The 19,414-nt window shown below is 37.5% G+C and overlaps 2 protein-coding genes across 4 annotated transcripts in view; one reads left to right on the forward strand and one right to left on the reverse strand.

Moving 5' to 3' along the window:
• Window positions 1–1,381: 1,381 nt before the first annotated feature.
• Window positions 1,382–12,263, reverse strand: LOC122073306 (1,2-dihydroxy-3-keto-5-methylthiopentene dioxygenase 2). The gene is made up of 7 exons (XM_042637869.1): window positions 11,955–12,263; window positions 9,517–9,628; window positions 9,330–9,424; window positions 9,104–9,218; window positions 8,888–9,012; window positions 1,855–1,925; window positions 1,382–1,755 (listed from the first exon to the last, which is right to left on the reverse strand). The coding sequence occupies exons 1-7, from the start codon at window positions 11,970–11,972 to the stop codon at window positions 1,689–1,691; spliced, it is 603 nt and encodes a 200-aa protein (XP_042493803.1). The 5' UTR covers window positions 11,973–12,263; the 3' UTR covers window positions 1,382–1,688.
• A 2,366-nt stretch (window positions 12,264–14,629) lies between these two features.
• LOC122073884 (chaperone protein dnaJ 1, mitochondrial) overlaps window positions 14,630–19,414 on the forward strand; it is a 33,072-nt gene continuing 28,287 nt past the window's right edge. The window contains exons 1-8 of one of the 3 annotated variants that reach the window (XM_042638567.1): window positions 14,630–14,871; window positions 14,973–15,078; window positions 17,783–17,875; window positions 17,990–18,081; window positions 18,622–18,718; window positions 18,841–18,890; window positions 19,067–19,186; window positions 19,288–19,329. In XM_042638567.1, coding sequence (XP_042494501.1) covers window positions 14,635–14,871; window positions 14,973–15,078; window positions 17,783–17,875; window positions 17,990–18,081; window positions 18,622–18,718; window positions 18,841–18,890; window positions 19,067–19,186; window positions 19,288–19,329 — 837 coding nt within the window. In that variant the 5' untranslated portion in view covers window positions 14,630–14,634. The remainder of the gene's footprint in view (window positions 14,872–14,972; window positions 15,079–17,782; window positions 17,876–17,989; window positions 18,082–18,621; window positions 18,719–18,840; window positions 18,891–19,066; window positions 19,187–19,287; window positions 19,330–19,414) is intronic. The other 2 variants (XM_042638565.1, XM_042638566.1) reach the window with 2 other exon arrangements.

A 19,414-nucleotide genomic window follows, 5' to 3' on the forward strand; every position in this document is an offset into this window, starting at 1 on the left:
GTAACAAAAATCTTCGCCAAAATTTTAAGATCTAACAAAATGTTGAAAACTAAGTGAAAATATTTTAAATTTGTAATGAAATCATGGTTTATCATTTAGAAAGGAAAGATAACTAATATTGAATTCAATTGATAACTAAGTACTAAAAAGTTGATATTGAAATCACAAAATGAATTTACTATCAAATCATTCATTTAACTATCCAACTAATTTTATATAATAAACAAGGAGATCAATGGAAGCATTTATACAATTTAAAAATCAATTTCTCTATTTATAATCTTATATTCATTGATTTGTAACAATTCACCTATTTATAACTTCATAATCACTTCTTTATTCTATCAGTTTCATTCGATTTGATTTCGATTTAGTTATCATTTGGTTCAATACGATCCGATTTTCGGCTGCACCATCATATCTTAGTCCAAAACCAATCCAACAAGAAACACTTTAATCAATTTAAGTTTTTTCGATCGGTTTGAATTAGGTTTTAACACCCCCACCCCTGCCGCAAGAGCAATAAAATAAACTATAAGCTTTAGCAGCACAAAGCCAGCTTCAATCCCCTTAATAATTATAATAATAATTAATTACAATAAAACAACATTACCATTGTGTCAAAGTCCACCCTCAGACCACAGCGTCTTTTCCAAATCCATAAGGACACCCCCTTTCACTTTTGTTTGGCTGAAGTTTTCCTAGGGAAGGATAGCCCTTTAAAAGCACTTGAACAAACTTTCAACTAGAATACTAGATCATGGGTCATGTCAAGCAAGTTAGAACACTTTTTCATTTAAAAGGTCGGGATGGGCTGCAGGGAAGAAGTTCAGCCAAAGCAGTTCCATTTAGCCGTTTTAGGTTCAAAAGCACGCCTGAAGTTCAACCCCAGCACTTCCTACTAAAACAGGTTTGAGCGAGTCTCCCACCATGATTACCCTAGAATGTGTCATGTCGTATGAAGAGAATCAATTGAAAGCAGTGCCACACTTGCCTGTGCAGCTACCATACTCTCCTATGAGAAATTCCTAACTGATGTAGCTGAAAAAACATCTCCAGAGCCAGAAAAAAAAACAACCTAGAACACAAGACTCCCACAACTGCATGGTCTAGGAGGAGCAAATTTAAGCAGTTTTACCCCCTGTTTTGCAATAAAGGCTATTTCCAAGTTTTGAACCTATGACCAACATGTGCAATAGTACAACTTAACCGCTGTGCCACAGGCTCAATCACTAAAACATTTCTAGGGCCAAGGGAACCGTGAAACTAATATCCACACAAGTCCAGGACTAGACTCTCTTTTTTTTGTACAGCTTTGGGGGAGGGGGTGGATTTACAAGTCCATGCGTAGAAATTGAAATAGTAGCCTTCACACAGCATACAACAGGAACTAATATTTATTACAGCTATATGTTATCTTAAGTGGTGCACAAGGCTGAGGCCTCGGTCAAACTGATTTTCTGAGACATAGGATGTAAATAAGATCTTAAGCAGGTAGCATCAACAGCTTGGGGGGAGGGGGTGGATTTACAAGTCCATGTGTAGAAATTGAAACAGTTGCCTTCACACAGCACACAACAGGAACTAAAATTTATTACAGCCATATGCCCATATGTCATCTTAAGTGGTGCACACGGCTGAAGCCTCGGTCAAACTGAATTTTTGAGATATAGGATGTAAATGAGATCTTAAGCAGCAGCATCAACAGCTTGGTTGGAGGCATCCTTCTTAATAAAAGCTTCAAGATACTCTTTCCTGTAGGATTCAAAAGCTCTCTCTCAGAATATAATGGAAGCATCGTAAAATACAACGAAATGAAATAGCAGCATCAATAACAACGTACAAGATCATTACCTTGCTGGAAGATGATCATGAGGGCGATTATATGGAGTCCACACTGGTTCTCCCGCAAAGAGCCTCATTGCCTACATGAATATATCATTAAGACACATGAGCTTTATTAAGGATTTATAGTTACTTCACATGTCTTAGGACATGAAGTACAATAGTACATCAATTAGAACAAAAGAAAAATGAATATGCCAATTTTCCAAAAAGCATGAACAATTTAAACCCTATTGCAACCAATCCCCACAAGCCCACCTAATGAGATGAGTTTGAGCTAGCATTTTTGGTTAGTTTCGTCATTGGAAGTAAGAGCAGTTCAGTTTGCCTTCACCCATTTGCCATTAGAGTCTGCTAGCATTTTTGGTTAGTTTCATCAGTGTAAATAAGAGTTGAGTTTTCCTTCACCCTTTTGCCATGTATGTTCAAGAGAACGAAAGGTGCTCCAAATATTTATGAAAAAAGTTCTACAGTTGTGACCACTTCTGTCAAAATAAACTGCTTCCAAGTGCATGGGATAAGGACAATCACTGGTAGAGTTGACAGTAGAAGCAGCAAGACAAACAATGGCAATACATAAGACAATCGACAATGCAGACTGATTTCTACAAACAGAATTCAGCCTAACAGCAACACCGGGTTGCCTCCACCATCCCACCAGGGAGTATACACTGGGAATGAAGCAAAAGGAAAGTTCACACCGGCACTGTGTTTAGTGTCATTCAGGTGTTTTGGATAATTTAGTCTGCCATCAAATTTTTTAATTTTAACAGCCATCTCTCTACAACCACGAATTCCTAAACGATAACAAATTTCCTCGTTTATCTCTAATCCAGTATTTTTTTTTGCACTAATCATGGATGAGTTGATCAGATACATTCAAGATCAAATCTCTTGGTGTACGCTTATTGCAGATGATATTGTTTTGGGGGACGAAGCAAGTGTTGGGATAAATGCAAAGTTGGATTTACGGAGATTGACCTTGGAATCAAAAGGTTTTAAGATAAGTACAACAAAAACAGAGTATAGGATGTGTACATTTAGGAACAATAGCACTGACAATGTGGTGGTGAAAATTGATGATAGGGAGTTTTCACAAAGTGATGACTTTAGATACTTAGGTTCAACCATTAATAAAGGAGGAGAAATAGGGGATGATATTATACAAAGAATTAGAATAGGATAGATGAAATGAATGTGCACCCAAAGTGTGATACCCTACTTTTAAAACCTGATTTAATTACACGGTTGACCCGGTTTAACCATGTAGGACCCGAACCAGAGAGGGTTAAGGCGGGTTCCTTATGGACCATGATGGCAAGGGTGACTTTGAACACAGGTTGGCCAGACAAGTCCGAGTCAGTGCCAGAGGAGACGGGTGTACCCAAGCCGTTTACATGCACGTATCATAAGGTCATGTACGGGTAATGCTGGTAGGTAGCTGTATCCTAAAATGTATACGTATTATATATCTCGTACGGAGAGTGAGATACATGCCGAGAGTCAAATTCCATCGAAATCTCAATTGTTTGGCTAAATTTTGACCAACAGGTGGGCGAACCCGCCCACCCGAGTGACCGTTACTAGATATTCTCTAAGTATAAATAGTACTTATTGTGTTTTTCCTTTTTCTCATTTAATGCATTAAAGAATTGGTGAGAAGAGTAAAGAGGAGAGAGAAAAGAAAGGAAGAAAAGAGAACGAAGAAGAAGAAAGGGAAAGAAAGAGGAGGAAGAAATGATTTTAAGCGACGCTGAGGTTTGAACTTCTCATTCCGGCAACGGAAAAGTGATCCCCAACACGAGATCTACGATTTGAGGTGAGCGAAAGCTATACTTCTTAAACTTTCACCAAACCCCAAGTGAAACCCTTGATTTGGGTAGAGTTCCTTGAGATCTTGTAAATCCCACTTGAGATGATGAATCTAAGGTTTAATAGATGGTCTATGTGTTGATTTTGAAGGTTTAAAGAAGGGTTTACAAGATTTGAGAAGCATTGGTGATTTCTTGAGTTAAAAGGTGATTTTGAGGTTTTGGAAGAGTTCTTGAGCAAAGAAGGTAAGATGGCTTTTCAATCCTTAAATCTAACTTAGATCTATGTTAGAATAATTTTATAAGACCTTAGATGTGTGGAAAATGTGATTGGAACAACCCCATTTGGTTTTCCCAAAGTTGACGAACGTTTCAAAGAAGAAAGCAAATTTCCGCCCCCACAGGTGGGCGAAGCCACCCGCCTGAGGGCGCCCTCCTGAGGGGGGCAACCCCTCGGTCCACACCTGTGGGCGAAGCCGCCCGCCTAAGGGGGCCCGCCGGTTGATTCGGCCCACCTATGAAGACCGGTGGGCGATGACAGGTAGGCTGTCTGGCCCACCTGCTGGCCCCCCAATCAGATTTTTGAGCCCGAATGGGCCCAAAACGGACGGGCCACCCTTTTTTATGATTTTAAACATGATTTAAACATCAAATCTCGTTAGTTTTGACCCCAAGGTGGTGAAATGCTAACCCCATTCACTTATGATGAGTTCCACTAGAATCTACGTTTCTCACGCCGGATCTCACTCGTACCGAACATGAGCTTTTGTACCCAACAAGTAAGTGGGGAGAAGACATTTGACCTTATTTTAAGGTTTTTTTTGCACCATTAAATTGTATCTAGACTAGCCATGTCATCATGCAAATTATGTGTAGATTAGTTATCCTCGTATGCCATTAGTGTGCATTTGCTTGTGCATTCTAAATTAATGATTTATGATATGTGTGTTGTGCCTTACATTCTTAATGTTAAATGATTGATGTGCTTATGTGATGAGTGATTGGATTACTATGCATGATGCATTATTAGACTAGACGCCGCAGTCGCCTTGGAAACGAGTGCATTGGTGGCCCGTGGTATGGGACGCGGTGGTACTATACAATTGTACTTTGTCATATAGGAGCATGCGGTTTAGGATTATCATTTCCCCGTGCTACGACCCTTCCTAACAGGGGTTGAGGTGTTGGGTTATCACTTGGGGGGAAGCAGTGGTCGCGGTTGTCGGGTCACTGTGGCGGTTAGACATACGTCTGACTGATCATTAGGACAGTCGACAACCTCAGTGGTATATTCAAGAGGGCCAATCGTACTACTTTTAAAGTGCTAGGGTCAGCACCTTTACTTTTCTGTCATTTACTTTTACGTTGAGAGCCGGTAGTCGGCATGCTTTACTTTTCTGAGTACTCACGGTAGGCCTTCTCCGACAACCCTATGGGCGTATCGCGGGATGGAGTTCCCGGCTCGTACCCGGGGCATATGCGCACTGTGGTTGTAAGTAGCATATAACCAAAGACTTAGTAATATTTAGGTGGATAAGATTTAAAATGAATTGCATAGCATATAGTGCATATGGATGTGATTGTTGTGTGGTCTTTCTTTTCATTTACTGAGCTAGTGAGCTCATCCCACGTGCGCACCTCTTTTAGATGATTTTGCAGGTCACCCACTTGAAGATCAGGAGTCGGGCCCCATTGTCGAGTTTCCCGTTGAGGATTGGTGGGTCCCCGAGGAGTATGAGCACGGTGCTGATTGCATGTGCGAGGGCTATGCTGTGGACCGCAGTAATGACACTGTACAAGATTTTGTTTTAACTTTTTGTGTACTTGATACGTAAATTGTTATTCTTTTTATGTAAATATCATGCCTGAGGACCCACATGTACTTAGCTATATACTACAATTTGGGTATCAAGTATATTGGGGATATTTACAGGTAATTTAAGTCTTCTGTTGAACTTTTGAACACTTATCTTAGATATGGGTATGTTGTGGTGGGGTACTGTATCAAATGATCCTAGCAGTAAAGAAAAACTGCCAGTCACCGGTCCGGTTCTGTGTGAACGGGGTGTGACACAAAGTGTTGTATGAACTTTGTTCAACGAATCCCTTTAAAACTCTGAAGGGAAATTTTATAGAACAATTACAAGACCAGTTATGACATATGGGGCTAAATGTTTAGCAGTAAAGAAAAACCATTTAACTAAACTTAATGTGGCTGAAACGAGGATGTTGTAGGTACATGAGTGATAAAACTAGAAAATATAAAATAAAGATGAGCAATTTAGAGCAAACTTGGGAGTTGCCCATATTCATGATAAGTTGTGGGAAACTCATCTACGGTGGCATGGATATGTGCAAAGGAAGCCTTTTGAATGCTCCAGTATGGATAAGTGATTTACATCAACTTGAAGGAGCTAAAAAAGCTAGATGTAGCCAGCCATAAAAGAGAAGTGGTGAGAAAAGACATGTATAGCTTAGAAATAGAATCTTGTATGGCTTTAAATATAGCTGATTGGAGAAATAGAATCTATGTAGCTGACCCCATTTAGTTGGGATAAGGCTGAGTTGAGTTGAGTTGAGTTGAGTTGAGTTGAGTTGAGCTGAGCTGAACTGAGCTGCGCTGAGTAATCTAATAATTTTCCAATACAAACACAATTTTGAATCAGATCACGTCTCATTTCTTGTCCTACAACTCCAGTCCCCAAGACCCCCTTCTTGGCCCATCCTTTATGTGGCTTGGCCTGCCCAAACACCATAGATCTCCTAGCTTAGTGGAAAATCAAACCTAAGGGAGACCTATTTAGTATCGGTTGGGTTCTTTGGAGGGGAACAACGTCATCTTAGAGGACAAGCACACAAAAGAAAAGTAATATCCATTGGTTACTTAAAAGTATGTTTTCAAGGCTTTCATCCATAAGGGATTTGAGCACAAGAAATTTGTTACTCTTCTAGGTGAGTTGGGAAGTTCACGCGCTACAGTCATTGATGTGCATTGTAGTCCCAACTTTTATCATCTTTTCTTCTACAACCATTGGTGTGCATTTAGGCATAACTTTTATCATCTTTTCTTCGCTACAACCATTGGTGTGCGTTGTCGGCCCAACTTTTTTTCATCTTTTCTTGTTCATAATGCAATGGCCATATCAAATGTGTTTGATGTGGTTTGATGTCCAAATCAACGTCTTGCATTTGTGTTTCTTAATTGGGAGTGTTATTATACCATGGGCCCAAACTATAAGATAATTTTAAAATTAGAAGCAGATTAGTTTTGAATTTGTTTGTGGGGCACAATGGTTAGAGGTGTTGTGGGAGGTATCATTTTATTGGGCGAAAGAACCATGCCGGTCTGGCATAGGAAACGCCAGATGTGTAGTCTGGAAGTTTCCTACCCCAGACCGGCAGGATTCTTTTTCCCTATTTTATTTTGTTAGTAGTTTACTTAGATAAGGTTTATCTAAGTTGTAGGGCCCAGTTTGAAGGACTTTTATGGCTTGCAGAGAAGGTGCTTCCTGAATTATTTCCACACAATCGTGGGATTCATTTTGGTAAGTTTTTTATTTTATTTTATATTTTTATTTATTCCAGTTACCTTGTAGAGGCTGGACTACTTCCTATTAAATCTCAGCCACTTTCCTTGTAAAGGTTAGATTATTTCCTATAAAATCTCAGCCTCTTCCTAATAGTCATGATTAGATTAGGAAAATCCCATGGCTTGCAATTGGGAGGGGTTATTTTATTATTTTTAAGTGTTCTGGTCAGCTAAGAAACCTCCAAATCAGCCAGCGTTTAGAGGAAGATTTCCTAGTTATTTCCGTTTATTTAATCCTTAAGTTCGAAACTCTTTTAGACCAGAATTATAAATATATTGTAAGGCTTCACAGCCCATGCGATTTGATTAATGGAATTGACTTAGTTTTATTCTGATAGCAAGGCTATCGCCTCTTTTCCTCTCCTCTCTCCCCTCACCACAATTTGGGGATTTCCCTCTTCACTCTCTCTCCCCTTTCTCTCTCCCCTTTCCCCCACACGATTTGGTTTTCACCCCTTCTCCTTCATCCAGCGATCTCTCACTTCTCTTCCTTCTCTTTCCCACCACCAATAGGTCCATCTACTAGATCTGCATCATTTCACCTCCGCTACACAAAATCTCCCCCCCTAAATTTCTGCTTCTTTAAATTTCTGCATACAAGCCACTAACTATAGGTATATATGTGGGGCCCTTCATAGTTGTCACAACGCCAAGGCGAACCAAGGCGTTGGAGGGCTACCTAAGCTTTTAGGCAACAAGTCGGCGCCAATAGCAATCAAGAGTTATTTTTTATTTTTCCTCTTTTCTAACATTATTTAGTATGCCACATATACCTTGTATCATAAAAAATCAATATTAAGCCACATCAAGTCATCAAAAATCAACATTAAGCCACATCAAATTATCAAAAATCAACATTAAGTCATAAAAAATCAACATTTAGAAAAATACTCTTGTTCTATAATAAGTTTGATTGGTCAATGATTTTATGTTTACAAGAGACCTGCACAAAACCGATTTTCCAACAAGTCTAAGATTACTTAAATTTGAGTTACAATGACAAAGTTATTTTCAGGTCAAACTTATTTTAAAGTGCGTGAACGCTGTTAAAATCGCCTGAATCAAAATAGTTTTATGGACATCAAAACAAAAGATTATTTTACCAGACTTTTGGTTTTTCGCAATATTTTACCATGATAAGATTTATAAAATTTTCATAATTGAGAAAAACCCCAGCATTTAAAAGTTGAAAATCGTCTCTACAACAAAAAATCTAGTTTTTGTTCTTGGATTGGGGGGGTTGACTTTTTATCCTTTTGAAATTTGATTTTTAAACTATTTTTATTGGATTCAAATAAGGGGTATTTTCTTATTTATGAATAATATATTAAGTAACGACAAATTACTTAAATGATATTTGGCATAAATAAGTGTTAAAATATAAGGGGATATGTAGTGCAATAAGGCAACAGCCGCCTATGCCCCAGGCAATCCGTCCGAACGCCAAGGCGGCGGCTTGGCAGCGCCTTGACAACTATGGGGCCCTTACATTCCATTTCAGTTTCTTGTCTCTTTCATTGCCATAGTTGGTTTGTGTTTCTTCTTCATTTCACTTTTTAACAAAGCAATCATTATCTAAAATAAAAGATAATCATTTTAATGCACATTTTATGGTAGTAAACAAAGAAACAGAAGTTTGTACCTTAATGTAATTGTTGCTATCCAACGTGAAGCGGTGGTAACTTCCAGCTGGTAAGACAATCATAGCCCCTTTCTTTACCCATATGCGGATCCAGCGGTCATCTTGGTCCCTCACATCAAAGTAACCTTCAAAATAAAGTATAGATAGAAATGCATAAATCAAATGTTCATATTTTAAGTAATATATAGTCAAAACCAAACGATTACATAATTCTACCACTTCCTGCCACGCAGTAACGGATTTCCTCGTCAGTGTGAAGGTGTTCTTCAAAGAAGCTCTTAATCTTCTCCTCATAATTTGGTAGCTTTTCAGGGCATACCTCACAGAAGTCCTAAGGAAAAGTAACCACAAAATAAATTTGCTATAATACTAAGGAGACAACTATCTATCCATACAAAACAAATCTCTAGCTAAATAATTCATATGAGATTATAAGGAAAACCATGTAGGAATATCCACGGTCTTCACGAATCTTCTTCAATTCCTCATCATTTTCATAATTATCTGCATTTAAATACCAGCTGAGGACACCAAGTTCTGCAAGGTCAACATAATTGTCTCAACAGATTAGTTCAAATACTCATGTATTTTTGAAACTTTGACGCTATAAATTTTTGTATGACATGTACTTTCAAGTTGATCCAATGACACAAACTCCTTAGGATCTCGGTGATGGGGAAGTCTCTGGTCCTCGTCACTATCATCCATGTACCATGCTTGGATGACTTCCTCCCTAACATCCTGCGAGACAAAAAATTTCAGAACATCACCCGAGATATATCTATTTCTTTCTTATTTTACAATTTCCTTCAGAGAAACCGAGAAACTATTCAACAAAAAACAACTGTATATAAAGAACTTGAAGTCATGCGTATGAGGAGCTATTTTTGTGCATGTGTTATGGTGGATGGAGTTTTCAGTCATAAAAGTATTGATTGAACTACAAGAGAATGACACCAGAATATTACAAGTCATAAGAGAATACACGGCTCAATTTTCGTCTCTACAGAAGCTCCCCTCTAACCTGTACAAAATATGCCCAGGGGTTTGATGAACATCACTCTATCAATGCCTCATATGCATACAGATATATTCACCAACCCCTTTAAACTCCACAACCCAAGCTTTCTAAAGTAGTCCAGAACTCAAACCAAAGGCCCTTCATCTCTCATCTTGATGCACAATCAGAACTCGTAATAAATTACGATGACCAGAGATACTACTATCTAACACAAAAAGATACCGACCAACAGATAGAGAGATGAATATTTTCCTAATTTCTGCATATTTACCTTTAGGAGAGATGGTCCATTTACTCTGGTGACAAATGCCTCAAAGTACTAGAGGAACATCCAAAAGACATGCTACCATTAGGAACAATCTACCTTTCCATGTATTCATTTATTGCTAACATAATACTCCATATAATTTTTGTGTTACTTCATGATAAATCCCCAAGGCTCGTCCACGATTTGGCAAACCAGTTAATGCTGAAATTATCAAAGACTTTTCCGCTCAAACCTCCGCCCCATGGAAAAATGAAGAAGTTTGTACAGATAGGCCACTGCTTATTCTATACTTAAAATGATAAAATGAACATGTTCATATAACACAATGGCGGGCATCATTGAACATAGCACCACTAATGTGATGGTTTTATGTATCAGGATTGGAATGGCTGAGTTTGATCCACCCGATACCCAAGTTTTCAGTCCAATCAGTCAAAATCAGGCAGGATGGGCCAAGTCAACTCAAGGTTGGTCAAGTAGGATCCCCTTATGGATTTCAAGTTCAAAACCTTGCTTTATAAACATACCTGACACCACCACATATTTGTATCCAGGTCATACATCTTCTAAAAAATCAAACCAAAAAGAAACATATTCTCACACATAGGAGCCATGTAAATGATTAAAAAACTATGCGGACCCGGATAAGCTGTCAACATTTTAATTTAACACCTAGAAAGGCTTAATGACCCATACACTGATCAAAGAAAAGATGCATGGATCACTTGTCTACATCACTCAAAGTCTCAAACCACAAATCAACAAAATTCTCAGAAATATGGACTTATTTGAAACATGGCTGAATATCAATCACAGTTTATAGTACAACTAGTTTCGTTTCCTTTTTGAATGAAGTAAATCACACTGACGGCATAACAAACAAATCACGAAATTAAAATATGAAACTTATCAACAAAGACCCAGGGTTTCAGCAAAATAGCAAACAGACATGCTTTATATTGTTTTTTTCCTTCCCCAAGATACTATTAATCCAAATTAGTTGCAAATGGGCTTGCTTCCTCACGGAACTAGGCAAATATACTTCAGGGGCACAACGAAAAATTAACAAACTACCATCAAATTATTAGGTGTATGTGATATTCTGATACTTATCCATCTACACGCTGATAAACCTGCCACAACAAACCTACAAAAAGGGAGGGTATTTTGATTCAAATTTCAAAAATCCCAACAAAACAAATTCAACAAACTTTCTCATAATTAAACATTTATACATATCACTTCTCTATTGGACCGAGTTCAATTCTGTGATTTACTGTCTTTTGATTCACACTACAAGTCATCTATCATGTTTTGTTAAATAAAAAAATCAATCCCACCAGTCAAGTTGCCAAATTTTGCTACGCCAGCACAACAGGCTCTCAGTTTTGTAAGTACACCACAAGCTAGGAAACCAAAAACTTCAACATGGGCAACCAAAACCTCGCAACAATTATTCATAGAAGTGCGTTATTGAATATAAAAACACTGTTGTTACAACTACTAAGCCAATTCCTCAAAACTGTTGGATTGATATCGACTATCAGGTAAATCTGTGAATTGATGTTGCGAGATACAAAGCCATAAATCAAGGAGATTCAGAAAGGAGAAAAGCCATAGCTTGAAAATTTCTGGACTCCTGTAGGGTTTATAACAAAACAATTGAATGGTTTTGGAATGGGAAAAAAAATCAACAACATAATCGCTACTCTTTTGCGAGCATAGCATCAAAAGCTATCGTATAGGGTCGAAGCGAGAGTTCAAACATGAGAGTTTACCTTGCATGAAAGCCCCATATCTGCTCTACGCCGGTTCTATCCCTCAGAGATGAACGAAGCTTAAAGACTACCCCGAAAGGCCTTATGCCCTTTATATAATAAGGAGGGGGCGCGAGATAGACACGTTACGCAGCTAGAGTTTTTGGATCCTTTCCTCGTGGCCTTAAAAACTAAAGTGATAAGCTCGAGGGTTGAATGCCGCCGTTGACGGATATAAATACATAATTACCTTTAACGTCTTGGCAAACAGTGTTTGACCTTTGCTTGAATTAAGAGTTCAAATCAGACCAGGTTAATTGCTTATTGGATCTATGCGTTGATGTCAGTTTCGGTACTTCGTGTCTTAAATTGGTTACCGGACTGTTGACGCCATCGTTGAAACGACGAGGCTGCGTTTCTATAGCAATTAAGGCCTCGAGGAGGTTCTCCATCCAAACTTCTTTTTTTTTTTTTGTTCTTTTAATCTACTATTCTACAACCGCAGTTGGCTTTAACATAAAAAAAAAAAAAAAAAAAAAAAAAAAACATCAGGCCTAGATATGGACTAAAATTTTGCACTTCTTCAGATTTTTCAAATCTCTTGGTATTTGTATTATTGGTGATAACACATTATCGATCTCTCATGTTGGTTTCATACACTTATTGTATTCTTGGGTGTCACGAGTTTACCATAATAAAGTATTGACAAAGTTAAAAGAAATCCTTAAGGAACTTATTGTGTAAACATCACAATTATAAATAAAGTCATCTTTCACAAGGGAGGGAGCTATACCCGTTATAGGCATTAGAACGACACATGCTAGACATGGAGTCTCGTGGTATGCATGCAGTCCAACACATGCCATAATATAATGTCACAGTATACATACGGTCCAATGCATAGCCAAGCCCAACTCCCAATGAGGGAAAACATTCTAGGTGTAGAAAAACCATATTGTCCCCACACTGAAGATGGTCTTGCACACCCTCCCATTGGCCTACACACTTGTATGTACTTGTCCTAGCAAGATAGTGTTATCTGGATCCAAGTTCTCTACAGCGCAACAAGGGATGATACCGCACATCCGATGACCTGGAGCATCATGATGACATGGACATAACATGGGCGCATACCTCGAAATGCTTCAAGCCATGGAATGTGCACTGCCACCTCTACCGTGCTATAGAGGAGCCCCATTTGGTCCATATTCTCTTGCCCAACAAAAAAAGAATTATACAATTTTATAGAAAATGGCCATATTTATGATTAGGGAGGGAGAGATTAGATGTTAATGTGAGACCCATATGGTGAGTCTGTGATTATATGGAGATTTTCTTCAAATAAAAATTTTGGGTCCTCTTAAGTGTCACTCGTGGGATCAATATGCAACTTGAGAGGGAGTGAACTGAAAATTAAAGCAATGATAAAATGATGCAAAATTTTTAATAAATTGTGCAAAAAGTAATATAAGTTTTTGATCACACACTCTAACGACTAATCTAATAACTAATAAACTAAGTAAGATCAAGAGCAAAATAAGTAAGAGAGAGACATATTGTTGTATAGTGGCTCAACAACTTTGCCTACATCCACTCACAAAAAAAAAAAAAAAAACTCAAATTCCAAAGTTTATTTTTGATAAAAAGTTTTTCACCATCTCAACTATTTTACTCGTTGAATCAAACCTTACCAATTGTAGTTTTCCAAACGATTAATTGCCAATCTTCTTTGAAAATTTTCAATGGTTAAACTATCAAACATTTTAATAATCAGTGATTCTATTCGAGCAAGACATACATCACACACACAATGACAATAATCTTTAATGTAAAGAACTCTCATTTTACGCCAAGATATAAAAGCTTAAAATAATCACCTCATCCCATTATTCATGGAAATAAAAAGTTATATCTTAGGCTGTGTTTGGTAGCTAAGAAAAAAGAAAATAAATTATTTTTTATTGATTTAAAAAATTATCTTTATACTTGATATGCAGATTCTTTTATTGAATTTGAAAATTCACTTAGGAATGGTGAAGTCTTATTTTGTTAGAAAAAAGTATATATTATAAAAAACATAAGAAATTATAAAAACTTTTATTTTCTCTTTTTCATGGTAGCCAAACTTTTCTATTCATTTATTTTCTTCTATTTTCTAGATTTTTTTTCTTTTCATTTATTTATTTAATTTTTTTAATTTTCTCTTGCCTACTGAACACAACCTTATGCTTCTAAGCTGCCTTTCATAAAATCCTCTCCCTACAAAAAAGATTCGGCTCTTCTCTTGCGCACCAATTGCCTAGATTGGCCCATAGTTACGTAGGCGAGCACCATTCGTCCAGGTAAAGATCTAATGCTCTGAAAAGAGGCACGACGAACGAGGCATTAATAGAGGCGTGAAAAGCGAGGTGTTAAAAATCATTGGATCCTCACATGAACATGTGGCACTTGTCTAGATAGCTATGGGCAAGATCTGGGTGATGGATGCTACCAGGTCCCAACAAAAATCACTGAACCATAGAGAAGTGACACGCCGCCGTGGTGATTCCGTGGCAAGTGTGATGCTAGCTTGCTACGCGGTATGGACTTGGAAGGATGGTATTAAACTATTAATCGCTTTTACATTATTTGAAAAAATCAATAAAAGCTGAAAAACTGTCCGAAACTCTGGTCCATATCGTCGGTTCGTCCGATTAGAAATATGTTGACCGACACGGCGGCACGGATTCCATTCTTGGAGCAATACGCAACAAGGTTTAACTATAGAGAGGTTGGAAGTCTCCCGCTGCTAGGAGCGACCTTTCGATGGTATTCGACAGTGGGCGCTGACGGACTTCGCGAAACCTGTCGGAGACACAGAGCGAATTTGCTGGGCGCCGTAATGGGAAGATTCAGTTGGCTAGGGTTTACCCCGAAGCCCTTGTTCCAGATTCGGCGTGTGAGTAAATGAACTAAAACCTTCCACGCTTAGATCATCTTCGGTTCGTCTGGAGTTTGGACTGAATTTTTCCTTGTTAATGATGCCTTTTTTTATTGCAGTTTCATCAGCACTTCACGTCTTCGTTGTCTGTTGAATTTCCTGTGGTAAATGGAGTTTGGCAAGACGGAGTTCCATTGTTACGCCGAGCGTTTTATGGCAGCCGGAGTAAATTCTCTCTACTACTTCTAATGTCATTGTCCTGGTTGATGTGATTTCTTCTGTTTCCTCTCATTCTTTATCATCCTTCATCTGAAGTTCTAATTGATACTGTAAGCTTGAGTCGAACCGTGCCCGTGGGTTCTTTTGCGCTTACTATTTAGCTCCAACGGAGAATCCTTCCTTTTGCCAATGGAAATCATGAAATAATTCATTTGAAGGGACTACTTTATACATATTTTCTGTTGCTTTGCAATTTACTTATTCAAGCTGATTCTTCAAGGAGTCTCTTGAAGGGACAAATCTATTATATTTTCTCCTTGAATGGAAACTCTTCATCTCTATTGAAGATTTCTTCCTATTTGTTTTATTCAGAAATTCGATGTTTCTATTTTCTCTTTCCAAAGTTACTGCAAGAACACATTAATCATTCAGCTGTAATGGTTGGAAAAGAGAGTATTATTAATGCTGTTGAATAACATCTGCAATGCCCTTATTCAGTGATATCCATGATGGAATTATGAGAGCTGAAAATGACTTACTGAGTCTATGATATAAATTTTATCCCTTTTGTTTTTTGATGAACAACGAAATTCATGTTTGCACCATTTTCTTTTTGGGTTGTTTGCAAAGCATTGGTGGGCGAGCCTGTGGCACAACAGTTAAGTTGCACTATTGCAACAACTTAATTGCAACATGTTGGTCATAGGTTCAAAACTTGGAAACAGCCTCTTCTGTGAAGCAGGGGGTAAGGTTGCGTACACCTGCCCCTCCCAGACCCTGCAGTAGCGGGAGCCCCTTGCATTGGGTTGCTTTTTGTTTTGTTCGCAAAGCATTTGTTTGGTGAATTTGGTACATGAGGAATGGAGGAGTTTTTAAGAGAGAAAGAGAAGTAACCAGGTTATGTACTATCATTGAGGATCGCTTATAGAATGGGACGCAACAAAAAGGGAATTCAAGGAGATAAATGGATCTAGTATCCAGTTTTGGCGTTAATTGGAATCATGAGCTTGTATATTCTTTAAAAATCTCTTTTAATCTCATATTTTCTTTTTAATGAACGGCTGTGTTCATCATGCCATTTAATTATTTTCAATGAAATTTTGTTCTTGTTGCTTAATAAAGACAAAAATAAGGAGAATAATGAGCCTGACAAGCAGGAAAATACAATAAAACAGCAAATAAACCAAAAAGTTAAAGCAAATAGTAAATCAGTTAGAACAAAAGATTCATAGTAGAATCGGAAGCCTTCTCTAAAAAAATGTTCCTCGTTGTCCATCCCTAGCAACTTTATCAGCTAAAGAGTTGCTATGCTAGTAGGGGCCATTTCTTAGAGCAATGGTAATAGGCTTGGGCTGCCAGGAACAATGCCTAGGTTCAAGTCTTGAAGGCGGCCCCTTTGCGTAGGTGGGACCATATTTAAAACGGGGACAGCAAAACAACTGTGTATGGTTAGGCGTGTTTAAAACGGCTCAATATTTGAATGTGACTAAAAAATATGGTCAAACATTTCAAAACCGAAAAAAAAAAAAAAAAAAAAAAATGATACGGATTTAAGCATTTAGATTTGAAAAATACTGAACCAAAAAATGGAATAAATTGTGGGACCAAATTATTTCTAATAATTAAATATTAATATTTGATGTACTAATTATAAGTTTTTAATATTAATTTATTTAAAAAAATATTTTTTTTTCACTAAAAAAATTGGAAATTAAACATTTCATTTTTTGGGGGGCATTTTTTGCCATATAATTGGGATCAATTTGAAAAATGCCAAAAAAAGGTATGGAAAAAAAATATGGCAACTATTGGTGGGACAGCCCTGGGTAATTGCCCATAGAGTGGCGATGCTAGCATGATGTGGCCTCACACAAAAGGATCTTTCTGGTCAGATATTATGGTTTCGTGCACCTAGCATTTGAGATTTTCCTAGGAGGTGATTTCAATCCTGGTGGAACTGAAATATTTCATCAATTTTGACAGATTTTTCTTAAATTTCACCACTTTTTTTTTTTTTCCTTCCAATTTCAACATATTTTGTCCCTCATTGAAACCAAATTCCAATAGAACCTTAAAACTGAGTGTACCTGGTGAAGTGGGGATCTCCAAGGCCCCTCTTCTTTTGTACAATCAGTTAAGAGTAGATCAGGCATGCAGCAAATGCTTAGGCCTGTTGAAGCTTGAAAGCAAACACTTTTCATATCTATGTGATCCTTTTGGCAGGAGAAGGGTTAGCTTCTTTTCCAATGTACCAGCCTCTTTCCAGTTTGCATTTAATTACACCCTGGGAAGTGAAAAAAAAAAAAAAAAGGTTCTATAGGGTGTTTTGGTTGTTTCTTTGGCAATCGAATCGCTTTCTCTCTCCCCTTCCCCAACTCAACGTGTGACAAATGCGTCTTTATCTTCAGTGGGTATTACATGAATAATTTCCATTTGTTCATTCATCAACAAGATGAATATTAGGCTAAGAAAAGAAAAGAAAATAGTACCAAAAAAAAAAAGACAAAAATCATAATGGCACAATATATATATATATATATATATTTGTCTCTCTCTCCCATAAATTTTTCTTTTCTTTTCTTGACATCCAAACATAGCCTTAATGTTTTTATTTTTTATTTTTTTTATTTTTTATTTTTAAATCCAACATCTTTGTTTACTAATTATTCAATCTCATCTCTTCCCCTTTCTCTCCTCGGTTGGTGTTCAGCTTTTCATGGTTGCAGTTTTGAATCTATTGGAAGACCTACCAGTTTTTCAGCCACAGGACTACGGTTGATAGGGCGTTATTTTCATGCTACAGGTTTTAAACCTTTGAATTTTTCTGATTACATTTTTAATATTTTAATTAGGAAATGAGTTTTCTAATGAAATCAAAATTTTGCTTTCTCCTTGCATGCTTGCTTTCTTTTTCCAGGAGTATGTCACTCAATAGAACAGGGCTACTATCAAATACTTGGTGTCCCCAAAGAAGCTAGTCGAGATGAAATCAGGAAGGCTTTTCATGAGGTATATGTCATAGGCCTATCCAGAGTCCCAGGCGACATAATGGGTTTAACTGTATCATTTGTTTTGGGTTCTGAAAAAAAAAAAAAAGCATGGCCTCCTGTGCAATGTATGGCACTAGATTTTGCAGCCATGCCTGCATCTTTATCATGATGTTTACCTTCCACTTCATTTCCACAATCATATTTCTCCACTAGAGTTGTTGAATGAAAATACAGGTCTTGTTGTCAAGAACTGATCAGCCAATCTTGAAAGTGAGGTTCTGGTTGTCAGCTAGGCTTTGAAAGCCTTAAAGTCTCTCCTTCATGGCTGGGATTGTTCATCTTGATAAGAAACTCAATGGCTATTAAGGCATCGTCAGATTTTATGTTATAAAAATTTGAATGAGAAAAAACCATGCCTTCTGCTTAATAGTGTGAAAATTTAGTTTTGCACCTGCGTGAACTGTGGACTGTGGACTGGTGGGCTACCTGCTTTCATTTCTAATTTATGACAGGCCTGATGTTAAAAAATTTAAGTCTGTGATCTTTGAACACAATGCAGCTTGCAAAAAAATATCATCCAGATGCAAACAAGAATAATCCTGCGGCAAAGAGGAAGTTTCAAGAGATAAGAAATGCTTATGAGGTCCGCGATTGGGGTAGCTTTGTATCACTTCTTTCTTCATTTTTTTGGGTTTTGTAGTTCATGGACTAGTTGAATCTTTGCATTCTTAATTTTCTTTCTGTTTGATAATTTAGTTGCATTCTTGTCTTGTGGAAGGTAAATTCCAGACTTTGCGAGACCCTGAGCGGAGAGCACAGTATGATAGGGTAACAACTCTCCTCCCTGCAGGATCATTGCAAGTTGTGGTGGCTTTTGTCACCTTCTTGTTTTGAATCAGTTAAAATTGTATTTCATTTTTGTTTCTGTATTTTGATTAGTTAGAGCTTGAACTTTCAACCAAAGAGTCTTACTCAATACTTTCATTATCTTCTGCCCACTAAAGGAGCATAGCAGAGGTTCCAGGAGTAGAGACTATGCTGCTGCAGATTCAGAGGGCTTTACTTATGGTTCATATGCATATCGAGATCATTTCTCAGATTCTTTTCATAAAATTTTCTCTGAGGTATCTTCTGGTTGCCATGTTTTCATCCGTCATGTTGATATGGTTCCATCTTTTATTGGTTCACTATCTACATTCTTACAGTTTCTGATGATACTTTGCAGATCTTTGAGAATGAGACAGAAAGTTTTGCGTCTGATATACAGGTCAATTAATTTTGCATCAAGGACAAATCAAACAAAGTTATTTATCATGTCTGGAAGCCAATCCATCTTGAATTTTTTTGGCATT

Source organism: Macadamia integrifolia, chromosome 3, assembly GCF_013358625.1.
Source record: "Macadamia integrifolia cultivar HAES 741 chromosome 3, SCU_Mint_v3, whole genome shotgun sequence".
Taxonomy (NCBI): Eukaryota; Viridiplantae; Streptophyta; class Magnoliopsida; order Proteales; family Proteaceae; genus Macadamia; species Macadamia integrifolia.